The sequence below is a fragment of the Hyalella azteca genome, unplaced genomic scaffold, assembly GCF_000764305.2.
Source record: "Hyalella azteca isolate HAZT.00-mixed unplaced genomic scaffold, Hazt_2.0.2 contig6341, whole genome shotgun sequence".
Classification (NCBI taxonomy): Eukaryota; Metazoa; Arthropoda; class Malacostraca; order Amphipoda; family Hyalellidae; genus Hyalella; species Hyalella azteca.
In genome coordinates, this window is record NW_025936504.1 from 235,148 (window position 1) to 259,246 (window position 24,099).

General features: G+C 35.8%; 1 protein-coding gene across 1 annotated transcript in view; it reads right to left on the reverse strand.

Annotated features, from left to right (window-relative positions):
• Positions 1-9,027, reverse strand: part of LOC108668489 (nephrin) — a 41,196-nt gene extending 32,169 nt beyond the window's left edge. Inside the window, exon 1 of the mRNA XM_018155720.2 lies at positions 8,184-9,027. Within this exon, the coding sequence (XP_018011209.1) occupies positions 8,184-8,952 (769 nt within the window). The 5' untranslated portion in view covers positions 8,953-9,027. The remainder of the gene's footprint in view (positions 1-8,183) is intronic.
• Between the last annotated feature and the right edge of the window lie 15,072 nt (positions 9,028-24,099).

Sequence of the window (24,099 nt, forward strand, 5' to 3'; positions counted from 1 at the left end):
GTTTTAATTTTTCCGTATTTATAAAGCAATGTGGCCCTTTCCCAACTCTCCAGCCTGCTTTCTGATGTGTATAAATTTCAGTTTCTCTCAAATCATCTTAATATAAATTAAAATTTTTAAATTAAAACTTAAATCTAAAATAATTACGTGAATTTTTGAGTTAATTTGTTGATTAAGGAGTTTACACAAAATGTTTATGTTTGAAATCTGATTTTACTTACCATTATTCCTGAAAAGTTTCTATCCTATTCATAGATGGCATTCAAAGCCTCTGGTCATTTAGGGCAGAGATAAAATAACGAAGCGAAATTTCAAACCCCTAGGGTTAGGTTATCGCTAGAAGGCGGGCATCGCTGTAGCGTTTCGATAAACCGAAAAGCTGAGGTTATGATATTCTAACAATAAAAATCCAACATTACTTCAATTTCAGGCAAAAATATGAACGTTGCTAATGAATTCCAAATGAATGGAAGTGATTTCATGAAATCTGATGTCTTTCAATTATAGCTCAGTGGTGTTCGTTCAGTTTCAGTTTCCATTAAATTTCAGTGGTGTTACGTTCGAGCTTATGACAGAGATCGCACATCCAATTTGCTCTTAATCAAGGCACAACTGGGAATGACTGACTGAAGTCCATTGGGTGAGTTAGTTTGTGAATGCAATATTCTCTCACTGGCTCGCCTTTTGACTTTTATTCTAGCGTTTTGAGGATTCGTTAATCAATTGCTATCTGATGAGACCCCGCGGGGACAGATACGGGACATGGGCACGCAAAGCCCGCGCTCTAATTCTTTTAGGGTGAAATTTCCATGCGAAATCTCGGCACCTTGAATTTAAATAAATTATATTCTACTGTACATGAGCTATTGAATTAAATTTATACTCAACTTTTGTCATAATTCTCGTAAAACATTTTTTTGGCTGGTAAAGTGATTATGAGGTAAATATAATTAGGCTATTTCTTGAAGCTTGCTAAAAAAATTCATAGTTGTACGTAATTAATTAGTAAATACCGATGATTGGCTCCTGTTTTCCTGCATGTTATTCTCAGCGACATAACAATTTGTCTATAACTAATAAAACTAAGCTTATTGATAATCGATGCGTTTTATTAAAGGTCGATCCTTTCCTTATTTTTGCTACCATTTAGAAGGTGCTAATTTATAGGTACTCCTTTTTACAAATTGTATTCGTTTGATTTTCGTTAGTAGGGTCGGTGGTTTGCGTGCTGCATGACTGACATTGACGTCGTGTTCATTATCTTCAATGATACGAAGCTTGTGGGGCTCACGCGTGTGTCTTGCAAAGCAAGTGAACAATAAAATGCAAAAAATCGCAACACCAATTAAGAGATTTAGATTATTTCCTGAGATAACAAAGCTAAGCCTGTCAGCCTTAGTGACATGCATGTATAAGCAAGTGCTTACTTACGACTTAGAGTCACATGCCTGTCTCGGGAAATGCGATTTTACGGCTTAGAGAAGCATGTGCGTCTAAGCAAATGCTTACATACGGCTTGAAGAATTTCGAAGTTTCTTTCCGTGTTGTTGTTATAGAAGCTCTAAGCTAATTTAACTATATTATTGAGCAGCAGTGTATTTTTAAATTTTAATTTTATCCGATCGGGTTCTTCCGTTTTCCATTTTTGCGCACTCTGGCCCGTGGCAACATAAGGAAAAACACAGAACGTAAAAATTTGTCGAGATAGATTTGTGCTTGTCAGCAATAAATTAGAAACAACCATAGTTAAATTTCACGAGAATCGGGCGTGGCAGACAGGTTTTGTCGAGTCATCATTTGCGCATTCGATATTACGGATAATTAAATCAATTAAGCCTGAATGTCGGCCTCCGCCCGCACAAAACCATTCTTCGGAATGACAGCAAAAGCGACGTAATAATTCCCGACTGCACATTATATTTTCAAGATTCTGAATATAACACAATATAGTGCGTAAACCATCAATATGCCCCCTAGGCCCTATAAAGAGTTAGACACTCAATATTATAGCGCTTTGCGCTACCCAAATATTGTGCAATAATATTGCACGTTTACCCGGTCTAGGTTCTGCATAATCTTAATGTGCGAAAGATTATGCAGACTATCTAGCATCTTGAGAAACAAAAGCTTGTCACCGACGTCCAACAAGTAGACGTTCTTACAGTCTGCTAGACGTTCGTGAATAGAAATCGTATGGGCTTGTTTGGTCGTTACCACACAGCAAGGCTGATTTGAAATTTTTTGTTGGCTAAAACCAAAAAATTTATGTCTTTAAATTATTGCCTGGCCAAAATGTATTTATTTGTATACGGCCGTAAAAATATTCTTTAACTTCAGGACTGCCTTAACAACATCTCGGAAACAATAAAAACAAAATTAAAGAGAATTTGTTCTGCAAAAATGAAATTGTATATTTTCCGGTTTTAAGCAACGTCGGAAAAAAAAGACGACTGACATCTATATTCTCATTAACCAATTAATTAATGAGCTGATCTGGTGAGGGCTGGAAATTAAATACAAAATGAGTGCATTTCAATGAATTTTTAAAAATTTTAACAAGCCTCATATAATAATCTTTTTAATAAGCAGCAAAAAATGAATTTAGGCAAACTTTCACTCCTGTGTGAACATGAAAACTCAACATAATCTCAATAGGCTAAATGAATATATGAATAAAATTATATATCTGCTATATTAGGTTCATTGCTTAATGTCGGGCGATTATTCGATCAGGCAATTCTAAGCTTAAGCATTTGATATATATTGATTGGTTCTTGCTACGAAGAAACAATAATTTGTATGAAAACCGGGGAAATAGGCCGTCATATCATTTATGATATTTAATTTTAGTTTATTAATTAGTGGTCGCTCATTTAACAGTTGGAAAGAAGGAATATAAATCGACGGCCAACTGGTCAAGCAGCGCATGCAATTTATTCCATTTCTTTTTCGAAGATCCTCTTTCCAAGAACATATTTCGAAGATCCTCAATAAGTTTTTCTCAAGTATGCTGACAAAAGATTCTGACGCGCATGTGAGTGTAAAGCTCTGAGATCATCTTGCATTCAGGGCTGAATGAGGGATCCGTTTGTTTTACAGACCATTCACATTATCTTCTATTCTTTCTTAAATAATAGCTATACCTTACTCTCAAACCTATCATATCAAATAATAAATCATATCCAAATCAACGAATTACTTTTTTTTTGATCATTGTCAAGCCTGTCAATCAATCAGAAATAAGTTACCCATTAAAATCCCCCCTTCTCTTTTGTACTTTTAATATTGAACTTAACTCCCTCCGAAATTTGAAACACGCCTCTTAAACCATTTCGAATTCCACCCATATGAATAACAAAATTCATACCATGTGTTTTCTCGTATATACAACCTAAACATTGGAATAATAATGACCTAATCCTTCAGGGGAGCGTGAGGTCTACCTCGTTGTTTGCACGACGAGTGGCATCATGGACGTTCATTTTTCTCTCTCACGGCCTCAATGGCTCCTGTATTTGCCTTCCTCTGTAGCGAGAGCACTGCCATTAGTTAAAGGAGGCTACAGAGAGTGGCTCTGTACGCACGACAAGCCTATATGCACAATCGAAACCTGACAAAAGAAACAGACAGAAATAGAAAACACAATCACTTCGGCCGTATCCCGTGAATATCAGAGAAAAATGTCTATAGTTCTGCACATCCATGCTTCAGTCCAATTTTTCTTTATAATTTGTTGGCCAGAACTTCAGATCAACGTACGTTGATAAAATTGAAAAATCAGAAAACTATTGAACAAACTTCGATTGATTCAACTTGATCCATTTTTATATTATATTATTTTATTATTTTAGTATTTTATATTATTTCAAGCTCTTTGTAACAAAGATTATATCTTTGATTTATAATTAGGTCATACAAGAACATTTGTATAAGAACATATTCATCGCCGCACTTGTATGATCTGCATACGTGTCGTCATTATTCATCACCACAGTTACATGATTTGCAACTGTGTCATTATTCATCACCGCAGTTACACGATTTGCATCTGGGTCATTATTCATCACCACAGTTACATGATTTGCAACTGTGTCATTATTCATCACCGCAGTTACAAGATTTGCAACTGTGTCATTATTCATCACCACAGTTACATGATTTGCAACTGTGTCATTATTCATCACCACAGTTACATGATTTGCAACTGTGTCATTATTCATCACCACAATTACATGATTTGGAACTCTGTCACTATTCATCACAGCAGTTACATGATTTACATCTGTGTCGTCATTATCCATCACCGCACTTACGTGTTCCAGATTTCTAGACATTCTCAAATATTTCCCATCAATTATTAGTTAGTAATATTGTACAATAATCCATTAGTTATTTGAATAATCAATTAATGAGGTTGCAGTCTTCCTTCGTCGCTCAATGTAGGTGATAAACCATCTGGGCTGGCTGCCATCTTGCTGCGGTAAAATTTTTTGTCTGCGATGAATGTCAAACTAGGAGAATATTATACTCGAGAATAATTTTTTATTTTCTCTCACTAATAATAAAATTGTGCTTTCTGCGAATATCAGGCATAGGTCACAGTTTTTGTTTGCAGAGATTCTTTGGTACTGATAAATAAGGTAAAATAAACAATGATATGAACATGACATTCAAGAACGTAGATGTAGTAAAATACACTGCAATAATAGCTATTGTATCTTAATATAAAACTATCTAAATAAATAATGAAACTATACTTTCTACAAATCCGATACTCTGCAGTAATATATTTAATAATGTGACGAACTAATCTTGAATAATAGCTAATTAATCGCGTCACTTCAAAGTTCGGATGGTCTAATTGTCACGTCCACCAATGACCGGAAATTGAATGCAACTTCCCTATTGGCCTAATCAGCAAAAGCTTGGACAGAGCGGATAGTTACTCAAACAAACTTTCTTAAATTTATTTATTAAAGATAAACGGCGAATCGAAACTAAACAAATCAAACAGGTGCGGCATATGAATTAAACGAACTAACAAATTAAATGCGGAGGAAGCTAAAGTGCGAGGAGAGCAAAATGCGAGGAGAGAGCTTACGCATGGAGATCTGAGAAAACGCACGATCCTACAACAGAAAACAGAAAGTAAATATCTACGCATGACAAGTCGTTATATACACAAAAATCACGATATTCCATCAAGTATTCCAAGCTAAATTTCACCACCATAGCACGCAACTCACCCTGGCGTCTGAGTCAAAATCCTATAAGAGCGGAACCAGGACGCAAGTCGGGATCGGCATAGTATCTGACGGCTATAATCAATTTAACACCGACGTCAGAGTCGGTCCTACTTAAACTTCGTAGTCTGACATACAGTAGTGGGAAATTTGCAGCAACACTTCATTACAAATAATAATCATGATCTAGATAAAAACATAACGATAATATATATAATATCTGATTATTATGTTAATAAAATCAGCCATTAAAAAATGCGTCGAAGTAAGCATTTGTCATGACGTCAATAACGAGACAAAAGATAGAAAAACGATCAAATTATGTATTCTTTGTGGTATGATATTCTGTGCTTTGGTAATGTCACAATCTAGCATATATTAAGTAATGTTTCCGCAAATAATTGCTAGCTTAGCGATTGGTGCTTAACTTAAAATATTGTAGAAAATGCTCCAAAACTCTTCGGTGATTGACTGAAATGTTTCAGTATGTGCGAAGAAACTCCACGGTAATTGGTCAGAAGGCTTCAGTATCTCTAACGGAACTTCTGCAAGGGAATGTAGCGGTCATAACATTATATGTCGATATTCCTGCTATTTATTGACAAGCAATTTGTTCCTTATATATTGATATTACTGTTATATATTGACGAAGAGAGTGCTCTTACATCTTCACTCCTCCGATATGACGAGTGTTCCAAGCGATCGATGTCAAGCAATCCATATCTTTAAATAAATGATTCAACTTTACCTTAGCATCGACAGTTTACGTAACAAATAAAATTTTCTCCACCTAAACTTTTTTCACAATCAAAAACTTTTATCCAGCACTTGGGCCAAAAGTTTGCAAAGAATGTCGCTGGGCACACAGTTAATGCTGACAACATGCGGCAAAAACTGTACATGATTTCAGTAATATGCCTTCATGGTTCACACAACATGCAATTTATTGCAGTGTAGTCCTGCATTTTATTGAATTATATTGCAATGTATAACTAAAATTCAGTTTTTATAAATTTGGCTGAATTTAAATAGTTTTTCATTTTAAGACCAGTATACACATAATTAATGCATTATTTTTATTTAAAGTGAATGAAATTTCCGTAAAGCAGCATTGTAAAAGTTTCTCTTTAACGTAAACACGAGTTTAAGGCAGTTCAAGACTGTGTAAATTTAATTTGCAATAAAACTTCTGAAAAGATCACCTAACATTTAACAGTAGTCCCGAATTTTAATCAAACATATTAAATGTAGTGGAAGAGTTTAACTTTTCTTATGAGGCAAACCAGGCATTCAAGAGAATGACTAAATTCCGGCGCTCGTTCCCAACTTGGAGCTCAGCGACAGTTCTGAAAGGCGAACAATCCTCGTCACATGACGACCAGGAATCTCAGGCTAGCAGAGACCCAGTTTATCTCCTCTACATTCCCAGGATGTGGACGAGGCAGTGAAGATCTTGGTGACTTACTGCTTCTTGGACCGCTCACCTTGATAGTGAACCGTGATTGGTTCTCCAATCGATGGTCTTGGCTTACGTTTATTTTCCAATTTACATTCCACGAAGACCTCATACAAGTTGTTGAGGCTCGATAAAACTGATGTCAGACGTGCGGAATATTGTCACTTGGAACAGCACTTCTCTGAGTTATGGGACATGGCCGCAGTGTGCCGCAGTCCAAGAGTGTACACGAGTCGCAAGCTATTGAACGTTCACAATAATATAAGGTAGTAGCTGAGACTTAGTAGACCAAGTTCTGCATTCCGTGCTTATTTTTTCGTTTTTATTACAATGCTGTGATAGTATTAAGTTAAATGTTTGTCATAGACGCCCTAAACATAGCTCACTATTTTTCAGTTAAATTTACAGTTATGATTGTGTCAAATTTCTGCAAAAAACTGTATTAGGAGTTATTGTACGAATTTGGAGTACAAAAAAGACAGAATTAGATGGATAAAAATTAAAAGTGAATTATTTTTCAGCTCCAATTCATTGATGGTAGCAGTTTTAGCACATCCTACCACCACGTACCCATGTAACGCATTAAGTTAATAATCTTATTCACATTACCAATACTCGTATGTTGCTCTGAATTTCTTTACTGTTTATACCACGAATATAATTAAAAATTTTTAATTATAGATCCAAAAGTTATTATTCTTTAATAATTCATCTTTGTTGCGAGCAGCCGCATATGCCATGACAGAATAACGGCTAGTTTTTATGTTAGAAATTGCAGAGCGACCGCACGACTGCCTCCAGTGCCGTCAATTAGAGTAATGCAGCTGTCAATCCTCGGCTGAATTCAATGAAATTATCAGTTGCGGGCAAATGCAGTCAACCATTCAACTTGCGGCCACTCGAGGAATATTGAAGCATTCCTGGATTATACATTAATGTCACTCGTTGGCTTGAATGACAAATTACTATAAATTTAAAAGTAAGAAAAATAATATGCAAGAAAAAAATATCTTTTACTGAAAATGTTTTACAGTCCAGCTATACATCGTCAGTTCAAAAATTCTAAAATGCATGTGTAATCAGTAGATCACTTGGTCCAAGGATCGCACTCGTTGATTGTAGTCAACACAGCTCAAGCCATTGACAAAGTTTCTCGATTTGATTCGAAAAGTATCGGTTTCAAAAGTGCAGAGCACTCAGATGATTGTAATGATTTTTGTGCATTATGCATTTGCGTATCCGTATAACTGAGATATTGGAATTGGACATAGTGAATATTTTACAAGGCAATAAAAATCATATTAAATCATTATACCTATAATAATAATAATAAAAGTAATAATAATAATGATAATAATAATAATAATAATAATAATAATAATAATAATAATAATAACAACAACACATTACAGTAAAAATTATAATGACATTAAATATATTAATAATAATAGTCAATGGGATCTTGGACTTTAGTATGTACTCACTATCACTGAGGGCACCGGAAGGAGCACTTCGAATCTTCCTCGAAGAACCGCCGGCCAAATCGTCGACTCCAGAACCAGCAACTCGAATGGACTCAAAAACTCCAGCGTTTTTCCTTGACTTTTTCCTCGCCGATATTGAGTTGGAAGAGTGCATCTTACCACGACGTTTTAAGGTCTTCTGTTCCACCAGAGATCTTGAATGGATTTCTTCGCTGTGTTCCAAGGGTTTTGGTTTTCCGATAGATTTGTATGATTTGTAGGTCAACTTTCGAAAGTTTTTCGCAGGACCAATAAATGTATCGGTATTCTGTATCACAGAGTTCGGGTTATCATCACCAGTTGAGTTTTCTCGGAAGTTTATCGCTGATGCCTCCATTCCGAACTTAACGCTCTTGTTCGAATTCCCTTCCATTTCACTTCTATTGATATCAAAATCATAGTTGTGGTGAATATAGTCATTCACATTTGCTCCAAATAAATTCCCATTAAATTTACTATCATATCGAATGATTTTATTCTTGAGTTCTTTTTCTTCGAAAGAACCGCGACTCAAAACTGCGATTTCATTTTCTAAATTTTCAATGGTGCTTAAAACTTCAGAGATTCCTTTGGTGCGAGACTCTGCTTCAGTTTTGTTATTCATTATATTTTGATTCATACTAGAGTCGAAGTTTTTTGCAATATGAATGCCATCACAAGAGCCTTGCAGATTGGCAGCGCAAATACACCATATAAAAAATTTTAAAAAATTTCCGAACGCATAAGCCATGATTGAGAGTGTTTAAAGCTTTAAATTGAATTAGAGTGCATAATTATAATTAGTAATAGGAAATCTATAGGATTTGATTTGGTTGACCGGCTCAACGTGAGCCCTACAACTGCTTGAGCAATAAAACGCCACTTATGTCCGAATAGATATCGTACAGTAACGTGAAGGATATTTGGGCAATACTGTGTGATTATCCAAACTAATTTTCAATGTCATTTTCAATGTTGACTTTCGTCTGAAACAGATAAGAAATATATAATTGAAGGGCAAATGTCACAGTACCAATAACCAATTTGTGTTATTTTTTATATAAAAGTAAAAGAAATTTCCATTATCAAATTCAATGTATAAAATAATTTCGGGAAAATCTTCTTTGTAAAGGAGAACATTGGTTTTCAAAAGAACAAAGTTTACGCCGTTCAATGCAAGGTAAGAAGACATATGTTCAAGCGATCGAACGGAAGTGAAAATTATCATTCTAGTTCTATGGCGCCCTGCAATTCGACGTTACTGTAACTCTTTATGTAAATAATACTTATAATAGCATCTGCAGAAAGGCAGGCCCATCGACGCAAATTTTAAAGCTATTCTTTTGGAATTTTAACATCATGGAAACTTACAAATTAACCTCATAAATTGATCGTTTTCTTGTCGCAGTACTGTCTTTTTTTATTTAAGTTCTTAAGATTCTAATTTTAAATTCTCTGGACAGTCATTTTTCGCAAATATGTCGCAATATAAATGACACATTAATTAGAGAAGAGTGCGAAAAATATAAAAAAGATGAGTGCGACGTGTCAGAAATATGTTGGAGAAATATGTCGTTCACGTTTATGATATTCCGAAAGGTTGCTAAAAAAAAAAGGATCTGCATAACTGAAAAAGCCATGAATTTTTCTCGTATTAACATTTCGAGCACCAATTAGCATCTCAAATAAATTTTTTTCAAATATATCACTCGCTTCAAGAATCGTTGATAATTTTCGAGTTGCACTCATCGATTGCTAAAGAGCAAAGCTTATTTTTGCAAAGATTTCATCGGAATATTTCTTACAACTTTGTCAACGCGCGGCATTTGACGACAACATCTGTTCACTGATGGCTTACAATGTGAAGAAGCCGAATAATTTAATGCGAGATACTCTGCACTATGAATTGCAATGCATAGAAATACAAGGGATAAAAGTTTAGTAATTCGGTAAAAATATCACAACTTCCCTTACACTTGCACAATTATCAGGTTGTGAAGAGCTTGCAAAAGCAAATAGTTTGCGAAGTAGTTTCACGACTTTTATGCTTTCCATGCAATTATTAATAACACAGAATTTGGCACGAGCCAACTGTAGTTTCTGTAATCTTCTCAATTACACCGAACAAAAATGGTATTAGCGATTGCTGGCTTCACAAACAGACATTAATATTGGGTTATCTATTTCCGATTGAGAAGAAACTAACATATTTTCGGATAAATAAAATACTAAAATTCGTGTGTTAAAAATTAATGTAGAATAATAGTTGATTTTATCGTACAGTAATTGTTTATGATTATTACGCAATATTTTTACAATACAATTACACCGAACATCGAAATTAGTCTATCAAATCAAGACAAATCTAGCAGAAGGAGCAAGGGAACTTCAAAGACAATTTTTACTTATGTAGTGGTCACATAAATAAAGAACATGAAATTAGGGCCTATCGATTCCAAAACATAAGCATTCAAGAAAAACCCTGCACAACTGGAGAGGGACGATGGACCCGACACCGCACACACGCACTCTGCAACAGCCACAGCAACACTGAGGGAGGTTCGCAGGCGAGGGCTGCGAGGCAGCCGCCGCGCCGGAGCAGACCGAGCGTCAACACCTTAGCCGATATTTCCAGTCATTTTTATATTTATGTTAATAGTTTTACGTTCTAGCTAATTTTTTCCCATTGCCTTATAAATATGTTAATAGCTTACCGTTCTAGCTAATTTTTTTCCATTGTCACATGTTTAAAAATTTTTCCAGGTTCTCGTAAAAGATATGCTTGTAATTTTATATTTAATGACAGTCATGGTAATTCAATTTCGCATTCGCTGATTTCCTGTTGGCAAATCTTTAATGAATACAGACAGAAGCTTTGCATTGTGTTTGCAGTTAACATTAAAAAGTCACTTCTAACTGTATATAGAAAGGCAACAAATGTAAAAAATGCTATCAAGTAATAAAGAACGAAGTCGTTTTGAAAAAATAGCAATTTAAAATTCCAGGAATCTGCAGTCAAAATATGGGAGCCTCATTTCGCCAACCGTTGTAAAAACTTGGAGAGCAGCTTAAAATTGAAATAAATTTAAAGTTATAATTAATTTACAGACAAAGAAACAAAATGAAAGAGAAAATGAAACAAATTATTAGATATTGACGACCAAATGCGCAAAATTCACAATAAATTATGCTCCAAGAAACTGTAGGCCACCAAGTGCGGAAGCAAAATTCACCAAATGAACTAACGTCAATGGCACTTAAATTGTGTCGCCACAGACCCAACGTCGTCGGGTTCTTCTTGAAACGATCTATTTTATAAACAAAACTGGACCATAGTTTCTAGCAAGATCGAAACAGCTTCGTAGTTATTATGTGTTAATTGAATCCTGCAAATATTATTTCTGACCAGATAATATATTTTTCATAAACGACCGGCGAGTTAAGTGCTGTATCTGCGGAGTGGCGACTTATGTAACATTAGCGGTAGATTGTCACATGAACTGCAGTCGACGCCCGATGCAAACTTCAGGCCAATATTTCTAATTTATGATTGTAGTTACGCAAAATGTCATAAGTTTTTCTGGATCTAATGAATTCTGTTGATAATTATGCCTGCATTTAGGGTGATCTGTCAATAAAAAGTTATCTATTCAGTCGTGCTTGGCGGTGAAATCGCGGAGTTTTTTTTACGATGGAATTGGCTAAATAGCCAACGAATGTGACCGAAGCTTAAATTACTACATTCATATTCAAACTTTCCATATATTAGAACAATTTACACCGGTTTTGTAGAATGTTAGAATAATTTATTTGCTACTTTTTCATGAATGTTAGAACAATTTATTAACAAGTTTTTTTCGCATGTTAGAACAATTTAGACCGGACGGCAAGCCCAAGCCGACTGCATTGACTGTGAATTGAGAGGAACACTTGTGTTGGCAGCGTTATAATTTTGAGTGTTACTACTGCGTTACTAAATTTTATTTTCCAATGTAATTTCTGCAGTTACAGTATGTTGTGCCGGGTCTAGTCGTTCGTATTACGACGAACCTTTATTCACTCCGCTGGCAAGCACAGTTTTAGAACCTTTTTCGCGTGGCAAATTCGCTCGATTTTTAGCATTTATCAATCGGAGGCTCCGACCATTTGAACCAAGTTCGAAAATAAAAGTCCAATTTGTTTATTGTCCTTGTACTTAACATAACCTTTTGCATGCCGCACTGGGAAAATTTGCCCAGTGCAAATTTGCTCAATTTGATAAGAATTGCACACTTTCAAGTAGACTCAGAACATATATTTATTACGAGAGCTTAACTTTTCACTTTTCTATAAGTCCGGTGATTACGCATCATCACGAGGAAAAATGTGTTAATTCATGGATTCGGATTTATCGTGCATTTGTAATTCAATAAAAAATTAATTATCGAAATTGGCAGAAAAATTATTTACCAATTTAGTGATTCAGCTATGGAAAGAATTAAACCAGGGGTTAAATTAAAATTAAATTTGATTTTAAGATAAAATTGAGTTGATGTATTTGCACGATCGTTTAAAAAATAAAAACACCGTATTAAATTATATCAATTGTATCATGGTAATATAAAATCAAAGGCAATATAAGCGCAGTTTATTCCTGTAGTATTGTAAGCCCATTCCGTACTTCTGACAGGCATGCAACCTTTCTTTGAGCCTAGTCATAGAATTAGAAGCACTTCGTCCTGTATGTCCCTGCGAGGTGGTCTGAGCTACTGAGGCTGCAGAGCCCGACTCTAAGGTATGAGTTTGACGAGGTTAACTATTGTTTTCTATATTTGTTATTAGTGAAGGTTATATCGTGCTAATATAGTCAGACTATTCATTCATTGGTGTTAATTGTAAGTATTAATGTCCGTCCTCTAGGGCACAGCGGAGTCCTTCTCTCGCGACTCCTCTCATTACGTCGGTACTCTCATTATTGCTCTCAGATAACTCTTATGCGCCTCTCTGCTTAATAGTTAGGATAATTAGACTTGTAAAGATCTTTTGTTTATTGAACCTTGAGATAACAATCTCACAATTCCCTTGGCGATTGCACATGCCATTTAGAGATTTCCTTATCACAAAATCTGCTGAAATAGTGGATTATGAAAGCGAGATCACCAGGCCGGCCTCTATTCGTGTGTGTGCTATCAGTTACCTGTCCATGATATGTATATAAATAATTCATGACCAGCCTACGCATTCTTGTGTAGTGGTGTCTCATATTTATTTATTATAGACATCCCGTATACATCTAGCTTATATTCATTTTTATAGTTTAGTGTGCAGATTTGCTCAATAATTGCAGCTTTGTTCCTTCAAGATATAGGTTCAGTGAAGTGAACCTGGTATTTAAATTATTGAATCTGCTCGTCTATTTAGAGCTAGGCGTGCCAGGAGGTTGAAAAATTATACTGAATTGTTTATAGCGTTGCTCCATCTGAAGAAGCAGCTACAGGGAGATTTGACCTTATTCACGTTCAAAACACCGGAGTGGCATCAATACGATGAAATAAAGAGAATAATTATGCCTGTCGGAGTTTGTTCTTCAAAGAGCTGAACCATAGAGCAGATCGGCATCCAACGTCTCTAATTACTGCTATGCAAGACTTATAACTCGCATCAAACGTTGCCCTTTACTGCTATGCAAGACTTATTACTCGCATCAAACGTTGCCCTTTACTGCTATGTAAGACTTATTACTCGCATCAAACGTTGCCCTTTACTGCTATACAAGACTTATTACTCACTTCAAATATTACCCATTTTTGTTTACAAGTCCTTCCATTCGCAAAAAAACATCCATTCACAGCTATACAAATATTATTTCTGTATCAATCGTGTTCCAAAACTACAAAAAAATCAAGGCTCTTGCAACTATCAAACGCACGCAAAATAGCCCAAACTGGCAGATATAAATTTTATATACAGTTGCCTGTTCCTAATTTTACTTCTAATATATTCCTGGTATATACTGTATATTATTATTAAATAAAGAATCTATAATATTACGAGCGACGTATCACTGTTATCCACTGTAAAGGAAATAATTCCCTCGTATTTGCATTGTAAATAATTAGCTTTATTTTGCATCGTACTTAAATACAAAGAAAAACGATGAGCCTGCCGAATACGTAAAGTTCATTAGAAATAAGAGCGATTCAGGGAATGCACGATATGAATTGAGTATAGTAATAGAATGTGAACGAATGATTGACGCAACTTAGATGCTTGAATTAGCTGATGGAAAGTAATAAAAATGCATAGTGAAGCAAGGAAAACATTGATACGTAATTATGAAAAACAAGTTTCTGGAACATATCAGGTGTTAGAAACATTGATTTATGCGGAATGAATTAAATAAACTCAATAATAGAGTTCCTATTTTTACGTGTAAGTGAATTGCTGGAAGTTTCGCCGATGGGGCCGTAAGCGTCCGTCGGTAACGCGCCGTAAGGCCCACTGGAGAGCAATCGGCAGGGGAGCTGCGAGTCCAAGCAGCCCTCCCAATACTTTATGTTCGAAGCGGCACATCAGCAAGGTTACGAGTGCAAAGATTGCAGAATCTAAGGCAAACAACATTAGAAACGTCATATATTAAAACTGATCTCTAGCTGTGAACAAAAAAAATACCTATTCGCCTGAAACTGAAGTTGGTAGCTGTTTAAAATTGAGTGATTAAAAATGCACTTGACCAAATATTTGTACATATTAATGAAGTTACGATTTATGTCCGCCTAATCAGTGGTGGTCATACATTTACAGGACTTCGGTATGCTACAATAGTCTAAGGGATTATCAAGCCGTGGAATTTCCAGATGCTAGGACTGGTCAAATGTTCGGATTGGTTCGGTTAGGACTGGTCAAATTCTTGTTATATTGATCACAAGTCAAGTAGTTGACGTTTATCAGGCATGAACATTCTACGGCCGCAGTCGAAGATTCAACACACTAAGGTTGTTACAAGAAAGGATATGAAAAGTTTACTATATGCATTGTGCGTTAGTTTACGTAACTCACCACGATTCTCCTTGGGGATCTACAAGTGCTTCATAGTTAGTTGCTTTCAGGACTCCATAGTGAAGTGGCCAAGGCCACTCAAGACGACTCCAGAATACGTCCTGATGACTTAGGTTACCGGTGAACCCGACCCAAAGTCCAAGGTAACAGTCACTTTCATCTCCGGTGTGCACCAGCAACACCAATATTACTTCTTCCTTGGAAGGAGGAAGTCGCCGTGTGATCACTTCACATAATTATGCCATTGACTCGCAGGATGATAAGAAGTTTCATCATTCCAATGATGAAAGATCACAGGAAATTTTCGAGGATTTTTAGTTTAAAAGAAGATGCATATTTTCGCGGAGCAGTATATGATATTATAAAGCCGAGCTGGTACAAAATCTGAGTGCTATGCGGTTTGAATGAAAGGCCTATGGAACCGGCTATTGTAGGAGGATAAAAATATTATTCATTTAATTACGAACAAAATATCTGCATGAATTTTCTTTACATTTCTGAGCATCACGATTATATCACATTTACGAAAGTGCATATGAGAGACTGCCGTGAGAGGCTACTGTAGTGCGAGCTGTTTTTAACTGTTTTAGGATCAAGCCATTTCTAGTTTACCGTAGGGTAATGTCCACATTTGGCGTCATAATATGAATCTATTAGCCGGTCTTCAGCCACGCATACTATAGTCGCCAGCGCCATAGGTTAGTAGCTTAATGTGTGCACTTGATGGATAATCTTCATTTCCCATTACCGTGTTCATAATATTCTATACAACCTTTCAAACAATCAAGGGGTCATGCTGATTTCTCTTGTATCCATTGAAGTTCCGGTTGGGGAGACTATCCGGTACATCCGAGCTAACAGCAAGACTACCACAGCATTTTGTTATCGTCAGTAGACCTATTAAAAAACCCAGTTTTACCAGTCGTCTGTGCTTCATCCGCCAGTCGCCTGTGCTTAATCCGTCAGTCGACTATGATTTCACCGTCAGTCGTCTGCGACTCTACCGTCAGTCGTCTGTGACTCAACCGTCAGTTGTCTGTGACTCTACCGTCAGTCGTCTGTGGCTCTACCGTCAGTCATCTGCAACTCTACCGTCAGTCGACGTCAGTCGTCTGTGACTCTACCGTCAGTTGTCTGTGACTCTATCGTCAGTCGTCTGTGACTCTACCGTCAGTCGTCTGTGACTATACGTATCGTCAGTCGTCTGTGATTCTAATGTCAGTCGTCTGTGATTCTACCGCCGGCTATCTGTACTCCTTCAAAGGACCTTGCTTTGTTCCTAAGTTAAGTATTCGTCTATTCGTTTATATTCAATTAAAATTATTGTGCAATCTGTTCATTATTACCAATCGATTCGATTGATGCCGTTCAGCCTTTCCGATACCCTGACATACTGTACGAAGTTTGTAAGACAAAACGGACATATAGGTATAGCAAGTGGTTCTCATGAAGGCTTCAGAAGTGAAGAACGTGGGTAGCTACGAAGCTGATGCGTTTTGATGATTTATTGGCAACTGATTTGAACTAATTCTTTATAGTAATCAGGAGAGATTATAAGTCTATTATTTATTGAATATGTTAATTATCATATCCTGAATGAATACATAGATTCCATTTATATATCAAGTAAACCTCGAGCTTGTTGATCTTGCCAGTATTGATCACGTAAAGGTTTTTGAATATGGTCACTTGAAAAAATTTCGAGTATTTTTGAACGTTGTTATTCTGTGCAGCCTAGTGGTACTGAAATGTAGATAACTGATATTACTGAAATTCAATATTATTTATATTATTAATCCTCTAATTATAGTAGTTATATACTTATCGTAAAGAACACTATTCGGTCTGCAACAGCTGCTATCGCTCGATTGCTGAGCTCCGGAAGCTCAAGGAAGCTTTATTGGATTACTGAGCTCAGGCAACTGGCTGATTAATGTCGCGATATTTGGAAAGACAAAGTAAGGAATTACTCGTAAAATTGGTAAAAAAAAAGTCTAGAAATGATCTCCAATAGCCAGAAACATTCGGCGAAGAAAAATATCCAGTAATTTTGATTAAATAAATTGATGAATTTACGTAAGAACAATCGCAAAGAATGACCAGTGTTTTTTTTGTATCGGTTGTTTCTTATTAGCCATTATTGAACATAACCAATTTTGGAAAAATGCTCCTATCACAAGAACGCCGATGTTTTCCGAATTTATTTGAAAATAAAATGGGTTACTGCAATTCTATCAGTATGATTTGAAATCTTCTAACGATTTAACGATTCATAGTCAATATTATTTGCTGTTTATATTGAAAGTAGGATTTATGAAAATTAAACGTATTTATGAAAATTAATTACAATATTCGAGGCTAATCTGTGAAGTTACTTCACCGAAAAATTCTCTACGTCCTCCATGCGTTAACAGCCAATAACTTGAGGAAAGAGAAACGGCCAGAAACGGACAAGATTATATGGCTCGGATACGGCCAGAAACTGAAGAGAAGCGAAGGCTCTGATACGGCCAGAAACTGAAAAGAAGAGAAGGCTCGGAAACGACCAGAAATGGACAAGATTAGAAGGCTTGAAAACATCCCGAAACTAACGAGACGAGGAGGTTCTGAAACGGCCTGAAACTTAAGAGAAGAAAATGCTTAAAAACGGCCTATAATTTATGAGAATGAAAGACGCGGAAAAGGCAAGCAGATTTAGGATAGAGAATTTCCAGAAATGACCAGTTACGCAAGAGAATAAAAGGCTAGCTCGAGTAAACAGCAAGCAACATGAGAGAAATGTCTCTGAAACAGTGAAGACTTGAAAACGGCCAGCAACTCGAAGAAGACAAGATTCGAAAATGGCCAGCGTTTTAAAAGAAATGGAGCCTCGAGAAAACATTAGCGGCTTGCAGACCAGAAATTTAACTCAAGTCGGCATTAAGGATCTTTTATGGCGCTTAAAAAGACGGCCTGCTTTCATGAAACTTCTTATGAATTTAAGCTTCCGACTTACAAAGGTCAAAAGGCCAACGAATAAGGGAAGAAACGGTCAAAAATAATGCAATCTCTCAACGCTTAAAAGATATTTGAGCGAGTCCATGTGCATCAAATGGGCTGCAAATAAAGCGGTTCCGCAATATTTCTCGGATAAAAAAAATTCATGCGTATTTAGGAAATTTAAATACCATTTCAGAATGTATTCATCTTTCCTTCTCAAGGTAATGTCAGGAAAGTTACTTTTAATTTAATCCATATATGAACTATAGTATCGTGAAATATAAGTATAGATAGAAAAGGTTTAAGTATAGGTATAAGAAAAGGCATAAGTATAGATAGAAAAATGCGTTGAATTCTGAATGTAGTGAACAATATCCTGTAAGTAACGCGTTTTTATCATTGCTTCAAAAATAAGTTCTTTTATCAAGGAAGAGCGAATTGAAATCTCATCGTAGTTCTGAAATGTTAATTTTCCAGCAGAGCAGCAAAAATAATCAATCACCCCAAAGCAAATTATGATAAAAATTATATATCCAATATTAAATAGGACAAAAATACGACAATTTGGTCACTAATAACCAGTCTATTTCACAAATTAATTTCACATAAGTTTTTTTAGAAACTCTAGCGGAAATGATTGTGAGAATTATTCACTCGGTGTTAACATAGACTCACCTGATTTCATAATAATCAGGGAAATTAATATTTTCAATCAAATTATCTGTACAGAGATTTTACTTCTGCCAAAATGAAATCATGCGTGCATCTATTAAAGCGAGTAAATACTGCACAATTTTTAGAGGAAACTTGACCTTGAAAAACAATACCAGTTTCACACCATACAGCCGGCCTCGTGCCAGGCATATGCCGGGCACGGTCCTGTCTAATGTTCTTTAATGAATTAGAAATATAGAATAATATAGAATAATTCACCCCAGTCGTGCAAGGCACCTGCCATGCCCAAGTTGACATGTTGTGAATGCTTCTCTGGAAATGCATTAAAGAATATTGGACTTAATCGTGAATGGCATATGCCTGGTACATGCCAGTGGGCCCGCGTTTCATGGAAACGCGAGCAAAAGATCGCTACCGCAACAAGGAAAATAAAGAAAGAGGCCCTAAGTTATTTTTCATTATCAAGCGCATGAGTACTTCACAGTAATAATTATGAATGTTTTATTTAAAAAAGACATTATCTATGTCTAACATATTTAATTCTTGGCGAGCAGTGATGCCCAGCTTTTCATCGCCTGCGTAAAGACGAGACGTCGCTGGCCAGATGCTCAATAAAACCACCGAGAAGTGGTTATGTGACAGCGGGGAGAGTTCGACGCTTCTTCGATATTCCCTTGGAAAACACGGGTAATTTGTTGTTATTGGAGCCGCGGGAGTTGCGGGAGCTCTGCTAGAGGCCTATTTGTATGTCCATAGGCCGCCGGCCTTCCAACTTCTCTAAAATATGATCTGGGTCTGCAGTCTTTAGACCGGTCTTACGGCCGGGCTTATTTCCTCAACCTCGGAACTTTGAAGTCTTAACTTGGGTTGCCGTCTTCACTCAGCAAAACTCTTCGGTCAAGTTCCGAGTTATTGGCCAAAATTACGATTAGACGAAGTTTTAAGGGATGTGCTGTGACCGTTGGAAACCGTGGCAGTTCACGACTTTAATAAAATTAGCCGCATTACAAACAGAAGATACAAACAGAATGTTAGTTGGATTTGACAATTTTCGAATACGATTTGATTTGACAATTTTCGATACTCAAATATATTGCGCTTGGTTGAAAGTGAAGAATAAAATCAAATCATGAGAGATGGAAACATTTACTAAAGTGATCTCGGTGGAGACAAGCTGGTGTTCATTTGTGCGAAGTGAAATAATGTTTTTCATACAGTCAGGGACGCAATCCATTAGTGACCGAACCCAGAGACACTCTCTAAAAATAAAGATCAAATTTAAAACCGAACGCAATGAAAAATTTGTGCATGGAATGAGTGATGAAGCGTTCGTAAAGCTGCCAGTTATAGACGAACGTTCATTAATACGACTATTGCGTATGGACTGCCACAGATACGAAATTTTCGACGCCATTTCAGCAGTCGTCAAAAGCCCCGGCATCGACAAAGACGTTTTGAAACTTCATATTGAGCTAACGAGGTTCCGCTTGGTCTCATTACGTCCAAGAAATGAGATCAAAGAAACGCGTTAAATTGAGGTGAAGGAAGTGCTAAATCATGCTGTATTATCTTTATTTCAGTTATTATTAATTTCATTGAAGGTGAGGAAGAGAGATGAATCTTGATGTATTACATATTGTTTCAAATTATTATTAATTTCAATTGAGGTGATGGACGTGCTGAAATAGTTATCCTAATAAAACTTTTAATTTTGGCTCAATGGATCCTGTAGTGTTTTGATCGCCGATGAGAAGATAGTTTGTTTTTGCTCAATCTTGGAGTATAAATGATTTTATGTACAACAGAAATTATTTAAATACGCAACGAATTACCAATCGAGTTTTCACTTTATTATGTGCTTTATATAAAAATATTCGTGACTGCACTTTGCGAGCAATTTTACTTAGTTCACATCTTAATAGCTACATTCAAGCAATCGGGCTGCTACTGTGACAGTGTTAGGAATTGCAGTAGGATTCGTGAAATTTGTCATTTCAGTTTTGACTCACAATCCTCATCTCACTTCGCCAATAAATGCTTTCTTATTTGTCACTGTTGCATGATTCACCACAGAAGTACGTGGTTACAATAGTTCTGGTAACACTTATGATTATAATGTGCGTGTAAATTGAGCGGGGCTTCAATTAATATCATTAAATTAATGATATATGTATGAATGTTCTTTATTCATGTGTATAGTGTTCGGTTCCATATTCAGTGTTGAGTTCGTCATTACTAGTCCTAAATTTTGGTTTGTTTTTGCATTTCAGAAAGGCTCCGAATCTCTAACCCTAAAGTTGAACATGAGCTATGGAAACGCACGGTTTATTTATAATTTAATTTATTGTATTTATCATTTTTTTATTTTAGTTTTCATTATCATTTTATTCATTGTTTGTTTGCCACTATACCTACGACAACAGTACATTATATAATGAGTAACATGTGCACCACAATTTCACAAAAATTGAGGTTATATATAATCGGATATAACTATTTTAGCTGAAGAGAATGACGCGAGTCAGCCGTGCAAGAATATATATTTAGCGCCCGTCAAGACAACCCATGAATTCAGTGCAAATAAATCTACGTCAAGCGACGTAAACCGAGAGACCGAGTTGGGGGTTTGAATAGAATCCCGTTTTATGGCTGACAAGTTCGCTATTACGGTGATTAAAAAATTCAAGCAACTAAATGACATTTATTTTAGAGACTAAAATATAAAAGTAATCAAATATTCACTCGCCACAAATGTAATTGAAAATTCCATGCACAAGCCCATTTTTATCCCTCCTTAATGATTCTAACAATTTCTAAACCATCAGTTTTGGTCACCAGGACATAAAATGAAAGATGGTACGAATGTTCCATTCTAAATCCATCTCACATTTCTATAAATAAATATATCTCACATTTAACTGCTCGCTCAGGTGTCTCGAGTATGAAAAAAACGACAAAAATCCTGCAAAAAGCGCCTCTCTTTATACTCGTCCTTGTTCTGAAACAGGAGCGTCAAAACGTGCATTCTTGCGGCAGTCAGCGAGCTTCTGATGGATTGCCATGCCATTATTGCCTGGGACTGGGGTCGCCTCGGGATGAAACTAGAAGTTCTAGGAGTAACAATAGAATACAATAGAGAACAATTGTCTGGCGAGAAGTTCTGTTGAACGACTAAAAAGTAAGTTTTGATTAACCGTAAAAATACTATTCCCCAAAAATTATCCAAATCAATTTGAATACAAAAGCCTGATCTCAACGGCCATCAAAGAAACAAGAATATTCATCCATGATTTTTAATTAATTGTTATACAAATGCGATAATGAGGCAGCAATGAACGAGGAACCTTTGAAGGAAGTAATCAGCAGAATACCTATAATTTCGTTATCGCTGATATAAAAACGACACCTTCAGGGTTCTGCTGTCAGTTCCACGCAATGAATATTCTAATTGCCTTGGGGCGGCGCAGCGTAAATCGGTTTTTCTCCCAAAATCCCAAGATAAAGATTCAGTTAAACAATTCGGCCATTAAATCTAGAAAAATTGCGTTATAGCAGCGCTAGGAGGTAATTATCTCGCGTCAATACTAATCAATGCTATATTGAATACAATGCTTCAAAACGCCACAGAGACAAACATGTCAGTGTTATATCAACGCTTGCTCGGAAGTAACTTTAGTCAGGGCTGATAAACGTACTAATGAAATTCAAATCCTACCTCTGAGACGAAGATGTGAGTTTTATATCAACTTCGGATTGCAAATATTTATTCACCTTACTGACCAATGAATGTTGAATATCAAATCTTGCTAATTATTAACTGATTAATAGCTTACTAATAGTTAATTAATAATCAGATACACGCTCGGTCGTTATGACATATTTCACGTGCTGATCAATGCTTATTGATCTTACAACACCAGGTATTTGACGTAGACATGACGTTGATTGAACGTTGTTTCAACAAAATCGACTTTTTTCCAAGTTGTTTCGATACCATTTTATAGTGTATCTTATGTTTCAATACAAAAAGCATTCACACACTGTGTCGAAAGTTAATGTAAAACCTTCTATCAAATCTTCCATAACCGATTGAAGGTATCAAACACTGAATTCAAATATAAATTTAATTTATATCACAGAGTAAAGAGCGGAACAATTGCCGCGCAAATAATATAATCGAAGAAATGATTCTTGTATGAAAGCTGCACCTCAGCATACGATGGACTTTGAATAGTTTATGTCATTGATACAAATATCATGAAGCCATTAAAGTCCAGCCCGTCAGAGCAGCGTTTTGGTTATTCTACACTCATAGAAATAAATGAGACTTTGTCCAAATCTCTCTGCTCATGCTGTGTTCAAGAATGTGTGTCATGATTTAACCAATTTTTTTAGTGAAATCTATCTTATCTCTTTGAATATTTAAAATAAAGTTTTATTAGGGATTTCAGTTGACCTTGATAATTTATTGCAGAACAATCTATATAATATATAGATCTATAATAGATGTAATTCATGTACTTCATAATGTTTCCAAAAAATATGAAAACAATTTCACCTAAGTCATATAAATCCACCTTATTCGCCAATGCTAGGATAAGATGACGTACTGGCGCAGTTTTATGTTTATTGAAAAACTTAACTTTTATAGTAGCTGTACACATCCCAATATTTAATTCTTTAGATATAAATGTGTATGTTATTTGAGGACTTTTTGTGGATAAAATCATTAACTATAATTTTTCAGAACAATTCTCATAATAATATTAACTACACCTGAACCTTCGTTTATTTATATTGTCCCTGAAGCAACAAACCTAATGCACCAGTACATGTTAAAAACTTTTTAGAACATCGATCTTTCATTATATAGTTTTAGTTCTAGGGATTATGTTGCACGATACAGCACTCGCAAGGCCGGCAATTTTATTATATGTTGAAATAATCCCGCAGTTCAATACAACATAAGTTCAAGCGTAAAATAAACTTTTCCAACACATGTGTTTCAAGCCACAGCTATACATTACATGATGAATGTAATGTACATAATAAATGTAATGTTTTTGACGGCTGTAATTTACATATAGCTGGGCGTGTTTACATACACTGCACTCATTGCTGATGTTATGACTTCAAACTGTTTGTAACCCTTCATTATAACAAAAATTTACCTATTGAAAGTTCAGAGGGAAACAGATGATTTTTA